At 45.7% G+C, this 17,881-nt stretch overlaps 1 protein-coding gene across 4 annotated transcripts in view; it reads left to right on the top strand.

The window, feature by feature from the left end:
- Positions 1-1,717: 1,717 nt before the first annotated feature.
- The window catches only part of ATL2 (atlastin GTPase 2), a 41,133-nt gene continuing 24,969 nt past the window's right edge, over positions 1,718-17,881 (top strand). The window contains exon 1 of one of the 4 annotated variants that reach the window (XM_069009156.1): positions 1,718-2,260. In XM_069009156.1, coding sequence (XP_068865257.1) covers positions 2,131-2,260 — 130 coding nt within the window. In that variant the 5' untranslated portion in view covers positions 1,718-2,130. Of the gene's footprint in view, positions 2,261-4,973; positions 5,079-17,881 lie in introns of those variants that run through there. The other 3 variants (XM_069009155.1, XM_069009154.1, XM_069009157.1) reach the window with 3 other exon arrangements.

Below are 17,881 nucleotides of genomic sequence, written 5' to 3'. Positions count from 1 at the left end.
GAGGTTTGGAAGATAGAGTCTGGGGGTGTGGGAAAGCTCTTTCCCTGTGGTGGCCTTGATGGCCTAAAGGGTCATTTGGAAATGACACCAAGGGGATCAAAACCTGAGAGGTGCTTCTCATTTTTAGAGATGCAGAGTGGGCAGTACGTGGGTAAGCAGAGCTGGCCTCCAGGTGAGACTGGAAGCAACGTGGTGGCTGTGGACAGGGGCATCTCTGCTGTGGGGCAGCCCTGGGGTTTGCAGGCATACCCCAAGCACTCCAAGCAGCACTGCAGCCTTCACAGGAGTCAGTATCTAACCCAGACTTTAAAAGCAGCCTCGTCTTGTGCTGTTGCATAAGAGTGAGATGGTAATCACATCGTATTTATACAGACTGAAATGACAGGGCTCCACTTGAGCAAATGCTTGCATTGAAAGCTTCAGCTGGCTATGGAGCTTCGCTTCTGGGAGCAGAAGAAAACCACTTAGCCATTTAATCCTTTGAAGACTTCAGTCACCCTGATAAGATGTAGACAGGGCAGGACAAGGGAGACGGGTTCCATGTGCCCTGCAAGACTGTCGCCTCCCTAGGCAGGCTGCATCCCACCACCCCAGAGAACCCCCATAACACGTACCACACAGGCCAGCGTGGCTCCTGAGCCTGCCCACTGCCCTTTCCCCGGCTGTGACACAGTCCCGCGATTTAAACCCTTAATCCTGGGAAGATTGTGCAATAACTCCTTCAGGCTGAAAACGGATTATGCCCGTTTCAAAGGTATTTGGCACTCTGGCTACACCGGCCCAACCTCTCCTGCAAGTGCACCTGCAGGCAGTTCTTGCAGCTGATGCCTAGCAACTTGCTCTGAGCTGCTCTCATGGTTAAAATCCAATGTTATTTCAGTGTTCCTCCCCAGAGGAGCAGCTCCTGGGTGAGTATCAGGGAAGAATGAGACATTTCCCACTCAGTTTGCTACAAATTAGTGGTATGGGAGGGGCTGCTTTCTCTTTCTTGAGCACTTGTCCTGAAGCCAGTTAAAAAGGCATCTCTTCTCAGCATGTGGGACAGCTTCAGGTTCAGGAGATTTAGTGAAATGGTTTTTTCCTCCTCCTTCCCAACTTGTTTTCTGCTCCCAAATGCCTCTGCTTTCTTGGAGTTCACTGCAGAAGAACCAGGCTTGGATTCATGCCGTGTCTCACCTTGGCTTTTCTTGTGTGAGCCCCAGGTTATGCAAACACACGCAGGTAGCTACAAGCTCGGGGCTGTGCTGAGCACTCTCTAAAGACACACAGCAACTTTTAGATCACCTGTATGACAAATGAAGGCAGCCCTGAATATGAGAGAGATGCCCTTGGGAAATGTGAAGCACCAGAAAAAAATGCATACGAAACCAAGATTACCTGTTTACAGGGCTGAGATCTTTGCCGAGGTGGTGAGGCAAACATCAACCAACCTGGGCAGGACCGAGCAGCGTGTTCCTGTATGTGGGCAGGGCACAGGAATGGGTGCTCAGAATAGGGAGCCAACGGGAGGATCCAGCTGCAGAGTGGGCAGGGGCTCAGGGAGCAGCACATCCTCCAGCGCCAGCTGGCACTGAGCAGAGGGAGGAGCGCTCCAGCTGGAAGAGGTGGGAAGCTGTGAGTAGATGAAGTCCATGAGTAGTAGGGCTGTGGTACTGCAGCCTGGGTGTCTTTTAGAAAAAAGCAAGACAAAGTGCCTTTCAGGGCTTTTCCAAACTCTGGGAGGGCACGTGTTTGCCTCTGGGAGCAAGGCCGACATCCAGACGGATGTCCCAGTGGGAATCTGTTAAGACCTCTCAGACTTGCCTTAGTGACACAGCTCCCTTGGTGGTGTCTGGTGGGAGGGCCACTGCCTTCCCTGGCTGTTCCCAGTGCTAGTGCCGGTTCACCACTGCAGAGCTGGCCTCTCCTTGCCTCCCCAGTCTTATTCCTTGGGAAGCCCTGGGTGGTCCTAGCAACTGCAGCCACCGGGTTGGAGGTGCCTTATTGCTGTGGACAGGGTGGGTTTCAGAAGAGCCACCTTTATCTCACAGCTGTCTGTCCTCAGCTCCTGACTGCCTGCAGCACTGCACAATCTGGAAGGAGGACTGGGAATCACCTGGTCACTAGTTTGGACTCCACAGCCTGAAGCAGATGAGGAAAGAGGTTGGTAAGCGCAGAAGCACCAACGGAGATGTCTCCAGCTTATCCCAGGACCCTCAGCCCTCCAAGGTGGGACACAGCTCTGTTCCCCAGCCCAGGAGTGGTGCTCAGCGTGCTTCAGGTAGGTGTTTGGCTTAAGGATTTGTCATCATACAGATCATCTTAAAGAAGTCCAACTGTATTGCACAGGTTAGCTGATGGGGATAGAGAAACACTTTATACAGAAAGACATAAAGAACCCAAGTCTGATTCAGCCTTTCCTAGTGTCCAGTGGGTGCCTCTGCCTGCATGAGTCAGGAACTGGCCAGTCCCCTGCCGTGCTGTGGTGCCCGAAGACCAGGAGACATTGTGGTGGCTGTTGCCCTTCCAGCCACAGGAAGGGACAGCTCTCCAAGCAGCCTTGGGCTCATTGCATGGGTGACACTGGTGCTGTTGACTGGCCCAGAGTGGGTTTGGGACAAGCTTGGGACAGCAGACTTTTTAGAGCAGCATGGCCAAATCCAGGAGGAGATGCTGTCTGTAGTACAAAACTGTGACTTTGGTGGCTGAGGGGACTACTGGCCCAGCCTGCACTTGTGGGTCAGACGTGTCCTTCTGCTCCAGCAATCCCTTCCCACCACAGCCTGCCTCTGGTTTGCACAGTTGTTCCCAAGCTACTTCCAGGCCAAATCCACAGCCAGTTTAAGCAGTTTCAATCCTAATTCCTTTCCTAGCCTGGCTCAGATGAATATAGCTTGGATTATGGTGGAGATGGGGACCTTTGCAACCAGGAGAAGACATGCTGATAGCAAAACCCTCAGCTCAGAAAATGTCTTCTTCCTTCCTGCAAACATAAGGGGACAGAATTAAGGCTGAGCTTTCTGACCTCCAAGTTCTCGACTTCTGCTCTCACGTTACAGCAGCAGCAAATCCTGTTGCATGAAGCAGAAATCTATCTGTCTGAACACGCACTATTTACCCTTCTCTGCATAAACTGTTCCAGACTTGACCAGGAACAAAGCAGAATTAGGAAGCTTCTTTAATATTGTGGTGTTTTCCCCCGTTTTTTTTTAGATTTCATATTGAGCTACTGAATCTTAAATTTGCCAGCTAGCAGTGTTTCCAGCTTTCAATGTGTTTTACTTCAAGCTATTTCCCTTTGCCCGATTGCCTGAAATATCTCTGAAATACCACTGCATACAGTGTGCTCTGCCTTCTTTCTGATGGAAAGAAAATTTTCCTTGGCTTGGTATGAGGTTAGAAGGACAAGCAATGGCCCGCTCATTTTCACCAAATAAGTAGAGGATATTAAAACTGCAAAAGGCCAATGGCAAACATTTTGCGGTTTTTTTTCTAGCATTCATATGAACGCTTTTGTACAAATGGGTTGAATCCTGCTTCCATTTATGCTGATGTAAATCTAGAATAATAAAGTTCTTTTACAGAACTGCATATTTTATTAATCCAAGTGTCATAACTAGAATTGAACATATGATAATAGTTTGATCATTGTATCCTTCTGCAATTCTCACTTGCTGTGATTACAGCATCTTTTAGATACTTTACTCTCTTTTTCATGTGTTGTAGATGTTAAACTTTCTGACACAAGGGCTGTCAGTGTAAGCACAGCAGGAGGTATCATGAACTCCTATGTTAGGAAACCCCTTAGGTGCTACTTCAATAGGAAAGGGTGGAAAGCAATGTTTGGAAAGCAGTTTTAGGTGCTTCCATGATAGTTAGTTGGTTCTTACTTTGAAAATCTCTTCTAAGCTTTCCTTCCACCTCTGTTTTGGGAGAACCAAACTCTGCTTTTAAGATTGCTGTCACTCACAAGCTGCCTCTCCAGGACCAAATAAATTAGCACAGCTAAAGACTGAGAAAAATGGTTTTTACAGAGAGCATTGCCAAAGTGAGGTGGGGTTTTGCAAACCTGTTGCTCACTTCACATGATGATTTATTGGACATTGTGTTCTAACAAGTGACAAGGTCATACTGACCAATTTGCTTGTGGAGGTTTACACAACCTTTAGCCATAGGAAACCTCACAGACTTAAAAACTCCGTGCAGTAAGGGCAGCTCGCTTTCACAGCTGGCCTTTTAAAAGCATGAAGCAAGGTCAGCTCGGGTTGAGAGGAACAAGACTCCTGCAAACCCCAGAACCTGCAGGAATGTTTGGTTCCTTGGAAACTTGTATGGCTTGTTCTCATTGAGAGCTGTCCTCCTGCGTGTTTCCAGCCCGAGAGCAGCAGCACTGCTACAGTGAGGAGTGCGGAGCCGGAGTTACGGCTGGAAATGCAGAGCGGTCCGGTCGCTCTCCTGGATGTCCCCAGGGCCCAGCAGAGGCGGAAATGGGACGCGAGGGCCCAGCAGGATGAGGGTGGAGGTGGACAGCAGCACACGGGTGACGGTCCGGCTGTGTGCTCCACATGAGCGAGCTGCGCCGGCTGCTGCGGCCGAGGGCGTGAGGGATCCCGGAGGGATGCGCAGCCTGAGGAGGTGTTTTGTGTAGCTTGGGGGCTCCTCACCCTGTGCCCCGCTGGAGCCCCTCTGCTCCATCTCAGCGTGACGCGGGGTGCGGGGCCGTGAGGGAGGCACCCACCCACAGCTCAGCCCGGGGGCCGGGCTGAGCCGGGCAGCTGGGTGCATGTCTGGGTCTCTGTGTGTGTCTGTGTGTGTGTGTGTGTATGTGCACGCGTGTCTGTGTGTCTCTCTCCCCACCCCGCGCTGCCCTCACGCCTCCCGGCCCCTCCGCGCTCCCCCTCCCGCTGGTGCCCTCGGGGGGCTCCGGCCCCGCCCCTCGCGAGGCCGCGAGGCCCCGCCCCGCGCGCCGCCGGCGGGCGATAAAGGTCTCGCGGCGGAGCTCTGACGTCACGGGGAGTTAATTTTAAACCCGGACAAGATGGCGGCGAGGGACGCGGCGCGGCGCGCGGGCCCGGCCCGCCACCGGCCCGCCCCGGCAGGTAACGCGGCCCAGGGGCGGCGGCGGTGGTACCGGGGGTGGCGGCGGGGCTGAGCCCGCGGGGTCGGCCCGGAGCGCAGGGCTGGGCGGCCCAGCGGCGCCGTGCGGCGCCGGGGGAAAGGCCCCCGTGTCTCCCCCCTCCTCAAAATGGCGTGGGCGACCGCCCGCCCCCGAGCGGCGTCGGGGAAACCGCGGCGACGGCCCCTGCGCCTGGCCCGCGGTCGCTCCCCGGCGGGGTGACCCCGCTTTCCCCGCGCTGCGGCCGGGGCCTCCCCCGCTGCAGTCGGCGGCCCGTGCCGGAGCAGGGGCGGCCCGGGGGCCACTGTCGGTGACCTTATTCCCCGCTGCGGTGCGGCCGGGCCTCACCGTGTGTGCCTCACCCCCGTGAGGAGCGGGGGGCTAGCGTTGCACAGTGCCGGGACCGGAGCCAGATAGCCCGGAGGGCGCCGACTTTCACGGGGCCGAGTCGGCTGGCGGAGGGAGCAGCCCCGGGCAGCTCGGGGAAGGAGGTGACTGAGCTGTGTCGGCCCGTCCCCCACATGGAGCTGGTGCGCTCCGCTGTCAGCGCTGCTCTTGCCTGTAATCTGTCCCCTGGTGGGGATGGGACATGGCTTTGGCTGGGTGTTTAGCCTCGGGTGTGCTGGAGTCTGCGCAGTGTGTTTTTTAAAGTGTGGTTATTCCTCAAGAACGGCTTAAAAGCTGGGTGCTCGTAGCAGTCTCTCTGCCGTACGCTTGGCGAGGGGGCACCTGGGACTTGGGAGGGTTGTACTGACTCGAGCCCTGAGTTGGATCATGTGAGGTTTTTAGCACTGCACTGGAACACTGAACTGTTTGGACATCTTTGTTGTGTAACTCTCACTTAATTTGGAAGCAGAACGATTGGACTGGGCACAATTAAATAAAACCTATCAGATGCTACGTGCCACGATTGGTTTCAATTGCTTGATTTGCAAGCCAGCTAGAGATAGGGAAATCTAGCTGCACTATAAACTGGGAGTTTAATGACAACTCACCTGGCTTGATTTACAGGGAGGAGAAGGCAGTGCTTCTGAGCATCAGGAAAAGTTTGAATGTGTTTGGCAGCACTGCAATTTGAATAATTTAAAAGAGCCTAGAGATTGAAACTGAGGCTATGATACTGCTTTACTGCTCAAGGACTGATTTCTCTCCCTCCCAGTGCTGCTCAGTTTTCTTTGATTTCAGTTTTCTGTGGTTTTTGCCACTGTGTCGCTTAGTAATCTCAAAGCATTAGATTAGTGCATCGTTTTCTCATGGTCATAAAAGTGCCAGCACACCTGTAATAAGTGGCCTGTAATTAGCTGTGTCATCATTAGCAGTGGAAACATGCACATGTCACTCTTAGTTGCTTATGAACTTTAGTCATGGAACAACTTAGGTGATCGGGTCTGCATGTACAGCTATGGATGATCTGTGCCTGCCTGCAGAAGGGCTTTCTGTACAGTGAAATAAAGCAGAGTGATAGGTTGGAGTAGTTACAAGAGCAGCAGTGTAACAGGAGAGACCTGTAACTCCCCCTGTACCATTACTGAGTGTTGCTTAACAGCTGTTACGTTCTAGCTTACCCTAAAATCAATAATCGTGTTACAGCACCTGCTCAAATAATAGCAATAGCTCTTCGTTTTTTTGGCTGGAATTATTTTGGAAGCAGTGAGTGGAGTTGAGGAAGGCTGTATTCTTTCCTTTTCACATTCACTTGCCTGCAACTTAAAAACATTTCTGAAGTAGTTCTAGCACAGAACAGTTTTACTTGAATTGTTGTAAAAGCATTGTTTTAAACATGAGAGTCTGTCCTGGTTTAGGAGACCAGGCAGCTCTTGTCCATGTTGGATGGACAGGAATGCTTGAGCCACGTCTTGCAAGAGTCCTAATACTTCTTAGGCACCTTGTGTCAACTGCAGTCCCTGTGGTTTGCTTAAATAATCAGTGATTAATATTTGCATACTGACTGTACTAATAAAGTAGCACTGACTGGAGTGAGGTGCTGTGATAGATGAGGGATTGTTTTCTCTTCCTGCCCTAATAGTAATAGGGACACTACCTCATGCTGGCCAGCCTGGGTAGGAGCAGGTCTGTCAGGGGGAGAAGGGCTGGGGATTTTCCTCCAGTGGAATAGAAGAGCACTTATCTCCTGGTGGCAGTGTCACACCCTCCCCAACTTTGAGTTTACCTGGCTTCCAAACCAGATGTCATAAGCAGATGGAAATGCAGGTGTCAACTCCATGTCCTTGTTGGGTTGGTAGTGAACCACCAGCACCAGCATGATCGCAGGCTTCACTTCAGCACTGTAATAAATGCAGTTTTAACTTTGTGCCTGTTAGTAGATCGTTGTGCATCTTATCACAGCCCATGGAAGTTTCAAGGGCATTTGTAAGGAAAACTACCAAATTTCACTCAAATGTCACCTTGCATAAGTCAGGTTTGAAGTTACTTCTGTTCTTGTATTGTGGTTATGAACAGACCCCATCCCTGGGATGATTTTTGATATTCATGGCAGTCTTTGAATGGGATGTTTTAAACTTTAAAATCAGGTGGAGTTGTTGCCTTGTTTTTTAATGTACTTAATTTCTTTTTCTACTGTTGCTGCATGCTGTGCCTACAATGTGATCTGCAAGCTTCCTGAGTGCATTTTTTCAGCTTTTTGCTAAGGGCTGCATTTACTTCTTAAACTTATTATACCAGTTGTTAGTATTTTAGGTTTTGTCTTTAACCTCAACTATCTAAGGCGAACAAGGCATAAAAAATATTTTCCAAGTTTCTGCATAGGCAGATGTGCTGTATTTGCACAACTGTCAAAAAAAACTGAAAAAAAACCAGAAATACTTACATATGGTGGTTCTTTAGACTTTACTCTTGCTGAAGCATGACTGGGTTTCTTTTTTAAAAACATTTTCAGCAACCTGAACTTCCTGAGATGTCCTGGAGGAAAGATAGAAGCAGCTTTCCTTGTTTTTGGAAGGTTGTTCTTGATATGATACAAAGAATTATTATCTCATCCTGGAGCTGATTTTAAGGTCATGGTGCTGTGTAGGGAGTTGATTTACGTGAATACACTTCTGGGGTTGGGATTTGTGTCTGAAAGACCAGAACAAGCAAATGAGCAAGTTTGAGATATATGTGAAAAGACTGCTCAGATTGATGTCTGCTGTTTCAGTTAGCTGCAAAGAAATGACTGATAAGAAATAAGTGATGTCTTTTAGGATAAGGATTATAATCAAGGCATTTTTAGGAGCAAATTAATGCATAATAAGAACTTGTGTTCTGCGAGCATTGGTAACTAACTTGCCTGACCTTTAGCTTCTGTTTATTTCTGAAATAATGTATTCTGTGTAGTGTTCATTTCCAGAGAAGCAAGATTTCATGTGTTTGTCAAGCTTTTTGAAATGCTTTGAATATAAAAGTTGTAAGAACTTTTAAAGTTCCTTCCTTCAACTCCCCAAGATGGAGGAAGGCATTTAAACTTGAAATTTGAACCACTGCCTGCTTAATCCTGAAAGTAAATCTGAGGAGTTTAGGTATTTGTCTTTTCCCCCACACTGCTATTTCTAATTTGGCTGACTGTATCTCCTGAGACTTGAAGGTAACGCTCATTGTTTTCTGTAGGTGTACAGATGAGTTACTGGGAGATGTTCTGGGGTGTAAGTTAATGCTACCTGTTGGTGTTTAACTGGAGCTCTTGCTCTGCAGCAAAGCAAGGAGCTCACTGTCCCCCTTTGTTTTTGGGAGGGAGCCCACATCCCTGTTTTAGTGCCAGAATTGTCTCCACAGGATGTGTAAGCATGTGAACAACCTCCTAAAGTTATCTGTTCAGTTTGGAATCTGTCACTGAGAATTCCGGCTGCTCCACGGGGATGTCACTCCCTGAAGTAACAAGACTGGTTTATATCTCATTTTAGTGTGAGAATAGTAGATTTTTGTGCTAAGTGTGATCTTTGAAGCTAGATAAGTATCTCCTTTCATTAACTAAACAGGAAAAAAAAGAAAAGCTACGCTAATTTTATTATGCTTAGTAGCTGGCTTCTCTTTAAGGTTGGAAGAACTTAAAGTAGAATGTTTGCCACCAAAGATGGCAGTACTGAGCATTCAAGGCAGTCCAGAAGAAGTTACCTGAGTAAATGCAGGTAAGCTGGATATTGGAATTCCTGTTTGATGCCCGTTTGATGAACTTATGAGCAGGACTAATAGGATATCAAGTGTAAGGTGAAAGAGAAGTCCACTTGGGCCTTTGCAGAAATGATTTATGAAAGACCAGCTTCTTTTAAAAGAATGGCTCTGCTCTTACTTATCATGAAAAGGAATAGGTAGGAGATCTGGCAAAACTCTAAGACTGCATAAAGTGTCTTTTGGGGAAGGATTTTCTGTTCACAGCTTGGTTACCTGGCCTCCATTTACACCCTGTATGAGAGATATTCTGGTATGCTTTACTGGGAGGGGAGATGTCTCATCTAGTTATTTTTTTCTTGTCCTAAATGTATTTTCAGCTTTGTTTTCAGTGCAGATGATGAGCAAATGGTGGTTGCATTTTCAGCCCTGTATATTGGTGGATTTTGTGTGGCAAGGTGGGGTTTGCTACTGCAGGTCATGGTCATTTTCTCTTAAAGGACTGGAATAGAAGCCAAAATGTTGAAGACTTGAACTGATAAGCTGTTGTACAGATTGTAGGTGTGGAATGTAGAATGCAATTTCCAGTGAATTGATATTTGAGAGTAGAACTTAATTTACTCTTACGCAGTTGTTGCTCCAGTGCCACCAGAATCAGGTTCCAGTCTGTAGTTAGTGTCAAATTATAATGCATTTATTTTCCCCGCCATCACCTCAGAGATAAGCATGTTGAATTTACAAGTTCTTATTGGTCTCAGTACAATATTTGGAATGTCTTTTTGAGCAATATATTGGATAGTGGTTCCAGGATAACAAGGTGGAGATTTTTTTACTTGGATTGAAAATTACAGAAACTTGTTGGAGAACGTGTCAACTGCTTTTACTGACGTGTTAGGACTGCTTTCCCTATGTTGTGTATACTTGGAAAAGTTGTTCTCACCTCTTATCTCCTCCAGCAGGGTGGTACTGCTGAGTGGAAGAATAAGTGCAGTTATTTTAGCTGTCTCTTTAAACACAACCCCGTGATACTACTGCCTGCAAACTTGCTGTCTTGTTCCCCTCCCCTCCTCCGACCTCTTTTGCATGAAAGAAAGGATCTTCTGGCTTTTACTTGTAGGTGTTCGTTTACCTTGGTCTGTGTGGTGTGATGTACTTGGGGAACTGTAAACTTTTGTGAAATAAAAAGTTCAGTCTGTCTGTCAACCCTTTGCCTAATAGGGAAATCATCAAAGCCCTGATTTCAGGGGAGGAACAGTCACTTGAAGTATGTGAGCTCCTAGGCATGGAGACAGAAGCTTGGCCTCCTTTAATGTATTGCTTAGACATAAAATAATAGTGAAAGTGACTGCTGTAGAAAATGAGGTTAAGGTTCCTGATATAATCAAATCATTTTCTTGAAGCAAGAAGCCATCTTGCTTTTAAGAGAATTAAGTTTCTTAAATACTTTGTAATCCTGAGCTAAGGAACTGTTTTTGTCAAGATTTTAAACATTGCCTTGAAGCTGCCCTCAAATCAGTTAACACTTATCTTTCAGGGAGCAAAGTCTTAAGGGTGTCATTAGGATAGGAAGGAAATGCAGTTCAGATTTCTTAAAAGGAAATCATACTGCTGGTATGTCAGACTTGTTAGCAAATAAATTGTTTGGAAAAGCACAGTAAGTAATGATTTTGAGGGTTAGGACACAGAACTGGAGTATTTTCTAAAGCTAATAGTACTATAGAAATGAACAGCTACTGAAGACCTACATGTTATGTGCTGAGATCTTTATTTTGAAACCTTTCAAAATAAAATACTGCTGGTACAAACATTAAGAAATGCAGCTTTTGCTTTTAAACTTTTAAAATTAATTAAATAAATAAAATTAGTTTCTTTAAATAGAAAAATGAAAATGCTATTTACTGTGAACATTTAGATAGCAAATGTGATTAAATGCTTGTAGAACCTTCAGATGCTATGAGAAATCCTGCTTGTTTGAGAAGACCCTTGAAATGCAATTTGGTGCTTTTGAAGAGGTTGGAAGTTGGCTTGTGAAAGACTGAACATTATTCTTAGAGTCTTGTTCTAAGTACTTTGAGTTGCAGACATATCACTGTGTCATTAATCAAATATCAAACGGAGCTGTTCTTTAGTCTAATCTCTTGTTGACTTATTTCTGTGGCACATTAGGACTAGATTAAGCTTTTGTGAGCTTTGAAGAGGATCACACTGCTATCTTTCTGTTTCAGTTAATCTTCTAATCCTAGACTTCTCTCCCCAGTGTTTACTCTCTATACTGTAAGGAAAGATTTCATGGATCCACCAAATGAGGACAATTAAATATGATCTACAGAGACTACACTGTTGGTTGGAGGGGAGTGCTAAAACAAACAGAGTTTGTAGAGTTGTCTTTCCCTCTTCCTTCTCCACCCAAGTGAAAGATGTGTATTAAACCATTGTGGTCTCAACATATGGTAGTCCTGGAGAAAAGCATTTAGATTATCCAGATGTATGTAGACGACTTTGAGAACTTGGTGTAAAGAGAAGTAGTAAGCAGCCCCCCCTGTGTTTGTTCTTGTCAGGATGATAAGTGTGGCTTGCCTTAAATCTGGGGTTGCTGACTTCTTTCCTTTCAGTTCTGTACCTCTAGGCCTGACTGGCTAGCAGCCATCAAGGTACACATGACAATGGCATTTCCTGTCCCAGGAAAACGTGTTTAAAAATCAAAAATGCTCCAGTTGTTGAGACTTGTTTTGTAGCAGTGGCTAATGTTTCTGTGGTAAGAAGACTCTTGAATGATGTTAAAAATCCTTAGGTAAGTGGGTAAGTCTTGAGCCCTTTGAGCCTAGGAAGGTGTTTGCATGGAACTGAGCCACTGAAGTGTGTGTTATAATGTCCTTGGGACAACTTAAGTAGTGATTTTGAAATCAATGTTTTTCTAGCCTCCTCTGTCGTAGGCACAGCTCTTAGCAGGTGCAGTGTATTCAGTAGGTGTGTTCAAGGGAATACTCCTCTAGTGCAGGAAGGACTGTGCCAAGCTCGAGGTCTTCCCACCAGTTGCACATCCTGGCCTGCAAAATACTGACAGACTGAAACCTGTGGTAACCTCCATTTGTAAGGGAAGGAAACCTTGTTCTTAAGTGAAGGTTAACAAATGTGTTGGCTATCCCAGCTAAAATCTGGACTTTCAGATAGGGACAAATCTTTGGCAACACACAGTCAGATCCAGTTACAGCCCAGTTGTCTACCCATCTTTGCAGTGTTATCACATATCACTAAGTCAGTTCCTACATGAATGTGCTTCTTAACTGTACTTGTGAGTTTTGGGATTCTGAAGAAATTTTCCAGCTGAACTAGGTTGTAGTCACAGAGCTGAACTTTTCTTTTGGCAGCAGTGCCCAGTGAAGTAGTTTGTGCCTCCCCCTCAGTGGTGCTGGTGCAGCTGTTTCAGAGGCTGTAGAGTGCACAGAACATCTCTTGGTGTTCAAGATAAGTTGGTGCTGGACCTGGGACAGCAGTGCCAGCACAGAGAGCAGCAGCCCTGGACTGTTGAGCAGTACAGCTGAGCTGTGCCCTGCAGAGGAGACTGCGTAGCTCTGCTGTTTGTTTGTCTTCAGTTCTAGTGCTTGTGGGATTCCTATTGGAGGTGATACAGTTTGTGGCAAACTGCTTGTATTGGATTGCTTTTTCTGCTGGTTTGGCTTCTTCAGCTGACTCTAAGCAGCATTGGATACATGGCAAAATTAGCAGGAAAGGCAGTGTGGTGCTGCATGGTGCTGGAAATGGGAAAGAGTGGGAGAGTCCCTGTGAGGGGGTGGTTAAGACTCAGCTGTGCTATTGAAAGAGGCTTGAAGAGGCAACGGGCAGAGAGGAGGAGGCAGTTACTGGCACTGTCCTGTTGGCAGAGTTAATGTACTTTGAGCTGTTGCCTTAACAAGGGATTTGTGTGTAGCAGCAGCAATGATGCCTGGCAGAGACTCAGGAGTTGTGGCAGTAGGTGTGGGGCTTTGAAGTGTATGGACTTGGGTACTGTATCAATTATTATGGGTTAATTGCAGGAAAGGGATATGGCAGCCCAGGCCTGTTTCTCTGTGTGCTTAGCAGCAGGGACCCTGATAAAAACTATTTTTGTTGTAGCTGTGTGAGAAAAATCTCTTCCTCCAGTGGAGATAAAGTGAATACATGCGAAATGTGATTTGTTTGGGTTTTTTTTTGTTTCAATTGTCTTTGACTGTGCCTTGTGTGCAGCTTTTTTCCTGTTTTGATTCACATTTTTGATCTGGGTGTTAATTGTGTTGACACATGGTGTGTTTCCCATGTTACACTTCCCTTTCATCTCGTGGGTGTCAGTGACCCCACCAGGTTAAGAACAATTAAGAAGGGAGAAGGAGAAGAAACTGAAATACTCCCTGGAGTTGTCTGCAGGTAGTTGCTGTATCAGTTTTGCAAACTGTGTGATCTAGAGAAGACAGTTAAAGAGACCTACACTCTCTCTGTACTGCCCTTTATTCTTTGAAATGAAATGTAGAATTCTGGAGTTCACTGCTGGAAAAACTGGCTGGAAGGCTTTCTTAGCTGCAGGAACTGAGAGAGAGATGGGAAGCTGAGTGTGAATTGAGCTTGGGCTAAAAGATCACTTTTGGTTGGAAGCTTCATCTAATTGTTAAGGTTGGAAAAGACCTCTAAGATCAGAGTCCAGCTGTTAGCCTGGTGCTGCCATGTTCACCACTAACAGCATGTCCCCAAGTGCCACATCCACTTGTTTTTTGAACGCTTCCAGGTATGCTGATTCCACCGCTTCCTGGGCCAGCCTGTTCCAATGCCTGACCACCCTTTCCATGAAGAAATGTTTCCTAATATCCAACCTAAACTTTCCCTGGCACCATTTGAGGCCATTTCTCATCTTGTCACTTGTTACCTGGGAGAAGAGACCACCCCCACCTCACTACAGCCTCCTTTCAGGGAGTTACAGAGAATACTAGGGTCACCCCGAGGCTCCTTTTCTCCAGGCTAAACTCCCCCAGCACCCTCAGCTGCTCCTCAGAAGAGATGTGCTGCAAACCCTTCACCATCACCTGTGTCTTTCTTGCAGTGAGGGGCTCAAAGCTGAACCCAGTACTTGAGGTGTGGCCTCACCAGTGCTAAGTACAGGAGGTGATCACCACCCTCATCCCACGGGCCGCACTGTTGCTGGCATTCAGCTTGCTAGAAGCAAAAAAGAAAAGTTAAAGCGTCTTTGGTTTACTGTGTTTCCTTAAACATCTTGGTGTTCCTGACTGGCAGCTTGTTTATCCTGGAAATAAGTATGAAACCTGACCCTTTGGCACACCTTCCTGTATAGCCAAAGGGAGCGCTCGCTTTGCTTTCTGCTGAACTCCTCCGTGGCCATGGTGCAGATGCATCTCTAAACTAAACCACTTCTGACTGGCAATCTGAAGACCAAACATGGGGTAATTGCAGTTGGCATCTCTCATTTTGTTCTTTTTTTCCTATTCTCGCTCAAAATAGCAATTTAGGTTAGCTGCTCACTGTTTAAATTACTGGCTGCTGACATGAGGGTACATACAAAGTACATAAAATGTAGTTCTGGCCTAAACCAATTAGAAAATACTGATTTCTTGAGTGAGCAACAACCTTAAATAAAATCACTCTGAAATACAAACAGAAGTCTCCCTGGTTTAAATGTGTATGGCTTGCAAGGATCCAGTTAGCTCTCAGTGTTCATGAGGAGCTGTCACTTGCCATTTCCAGAGTTCATGGTGAACTGGGGCATTGTCAGATCTGGAGTGCTCTCATTCCCATCCTCAAGAACCTGTGTGATGGGTAAGAAAGGGGAGAAAAGGTGAGCAAGATGCCTTTTAGTGCTTTCATCTGCTCTTAATGTTTTAATACAGCTTTCTTTGGGGGGGGGGCTGGAAAAGTGCTGGTGAATTTTACTGTGGATAGAGATCCTGTTAGGTCCTTCAGTGAGTGTGCTATTAATAGCTGTGATTTTTGGGCAGAGGGGAAGAAGGAGGAGAAGCACACTTTGCCACTATCCCTACCCTGCACGATTTTTCTTGTAGCTATGGAGAAACATCTTTCTTACCAAGTTCATAATGTGCTTTCTAAAAAGCAGTCCTTTTATATGATTTTTTTTTTTTTACTTACTGAGTTTGTACTGCTTCTGTCTTAGTCTCTGCTCATTTGCATTCTCTTACTTGTATTTGTTGAGAAGAGCTGAATTTGAGGGTTGACTTTTTTTGATACACATTTTCGTTATGTGAAGTTTCCCTCTCGTTTTTTTGTCCCCATAAATGGGGAACACCAAATGCCAGCTTATCAGTATTTTGTGTAGGGGAGAGCTGTCTGCTCCTGCATGCATGTAGACCTTCAGCAGAGAAGCAATTTAAGGCACTCAGGAGTAGACAAGCCTATTGTTTGATTAGTTGTGGTGCTTCTGAGTTATCTAGGTCATCAGAGTATCTTCTTTTTCCCCTTCGCTGGCAGAATTGTATTTTCAGGTGCTTCTTGCTTCAGCTCACAGTTTATGTAACAGTTCTAGATGTGTGCCTGTAACATCCCATTGCCCTGAAGGAACAGAGAGAGTTAAATGTGTCTTCCCCCTGTACCCTGCCCCTACTCCTCTGTCCAAACAAATCTTTGGAACTTAGCTCATCAGTCCTATTTATAGCTGAAATATTTGAAATATTTAATTATTTCTGGCCTTAAAATGAGCTACTTGGCACTATTTACTAGTCAGCAATAAGAAAGCAGCGATGCATTAAGGTCTGTGGCAGCCCCATGGCTTTCATGTGAGTTTATTGCATGGAGCAGGACTACTGGAAAAAGGGGAGGACAATTTTGTGGCTTAAATCTAGTGATTTTTTTTTTTTTTTCAGTAGATGTGTCCAAATAAGGTTTGAAGGTTAACATATTTTCTTTCTGTGCTCTGGAACTCACTTCACACATGCCTACACTTTCCTTCGTTCACTACACCAAAACAAGAAGCATTTAGTTTGTCTCCTTTCTCTCCAAGGAAAATTTCCTACGTGAAGCACTGAGAGAATGCCTTACATTTAAATGCAGTGCAGCAAGTTTCCTCATGATAAATTATTTTAAGCTTTTGATTCAAGCCGTGAACTCCCTCAGGGTGTGGAGGTTGAACAAAATTTCAAGCAAGATGGCTTGATCTTAGTGTAGCTCGCTTCAGTTTGCTTTTCACCGTTCAGGTGATGGTGGGGGAGCCTGTCAAACATCTGCATTGTAATGTGAGCAGGGGATTTGAGCTGCTATTGTATGGAGGCAAGTGTGTGGTGCTGTAGAGCACCAGAAAAAGAGTTCAGGGATGGTGAAAGCTGAAGTACCTAGGGGTACTGGAAGTCTCAATTTGAAGTTGACTTCTAGCAAGGTGCAAACAAGATATTAAGACTACCAGCTAGAAGATGTACAGCTTTATACTCTTTAAACTCCTTGTGATAGAGCAAATGGAAGTACTGATGAGGGACAGCTACACTAATGAAAGTGACTTCAAACTAAAAAGCAAATGGGATTTAAGTTTATTTTAATGTTGTTCTGCATTTGTGGGCAGTTGTTTCTGTTCAACTCACTGTCCATAGAAGCAGTTACTAATTGTGATTCAGTGCTTGTTGATCAAAAGTCTGTACTGTTTCTAAAACCAGCTGAATTTGATAATTAGTATGTGCCTTTTCTTTTTCTTGAAAGAATGTGGATAATATATTTAAAGATCTCAAGCTGTATTTAGGTTGAAACTTAAAGGCAAGTGTGTTAGTACTTTCTTTCAATTAATGTGCTTAAAGGGAGGAACTTGCATTTAAAGCAGGCTGTCTCTTATTTTCATGGCATGCAGGTGTCTGAGTGTTTTCACTCCTGTGTTCTTGCACTGCAGGACAAGTAGGTCATTAGCTGCTGGCTGTGTACTTAGGGGAACCAGGCTTTTCATTCTACCTCATGCTTTAAGAAATAGCTTATTTAGTTGGGTTTGTTCAGTTGAAATACTGTCTGCATACACAGGAAGCTACTGTTCTCAAAATCTGGCTTAGTATTTCAACAAATGGTGCTTGTTCTGGATACTTAACTGGTGAGAATAAATAGCAGACCTGCTGTAGTTGTTACTGAGTGGAGTGAGGAGTTTATAGGGAAAGCGAGTGGTAGTATCTTCTCTTGGCTATATTTGCTCCCATTCAAATCTGTCTGCTTCTGTGTCTTGCTGTACAACGTTGCTTCTCTTGTGTCTCCCAGCCTCTTTGACCTGGGTTAGGAAGTGATTGTGTCAGTCAGAACCATGCATTAGCCCACAGGTTCTAATGGAATAATTCAGATTGGAAGAAGCCAAAATGATGTAGGGAGTGATTGGTGAACAGCCACAGTAGTAGATTTGAATGGATGGCAGACTTTGGGTTCAAGTCCAGTTGATGATCTTTTTGCATCATCTCCAGACAGAGCAGCAGACCTGACCTTAGTTTGCAGTCTGTTATTTCAGTACTACAGAAACTTCAAAGGTCACATGAACATCTCAAAAAAAGAAAAATACAGCTGTGACCTTCTGGGCCTGCAGCACTGTGCTACAAGTTCTAGTTGCCATATGGTTTGACAGATGAGAACTCTTCTGTATGTACTAAAAGCCTGAGGTTCAGATCTTCTGTGCACATGGGAATTTCCAACAGCATAGTGTTCAACCCCATGAGGGAGTTGGATGAATCTACCAGC

Source organism: Aphelocoma coerulescens, chromosome 3 (genome assembly GCF_041296385.1).
Source record: "Aphelocoma coerulescens isolate FSJ_1873_10779 chromosome 3, UR_Acoe_1.0, whole genome shotgun sequence".
Classification (NCBI taxonomy): domain Eukaryota; kingdom Metazoa; phylum Chordata; class Aves; order Passeriformes; family Corvidae; genus Aphelocoma; species Aphelocoma coerulescens.
This window is presented reverse-complemented; position numbering and strand designations above follow the sequence as displayed.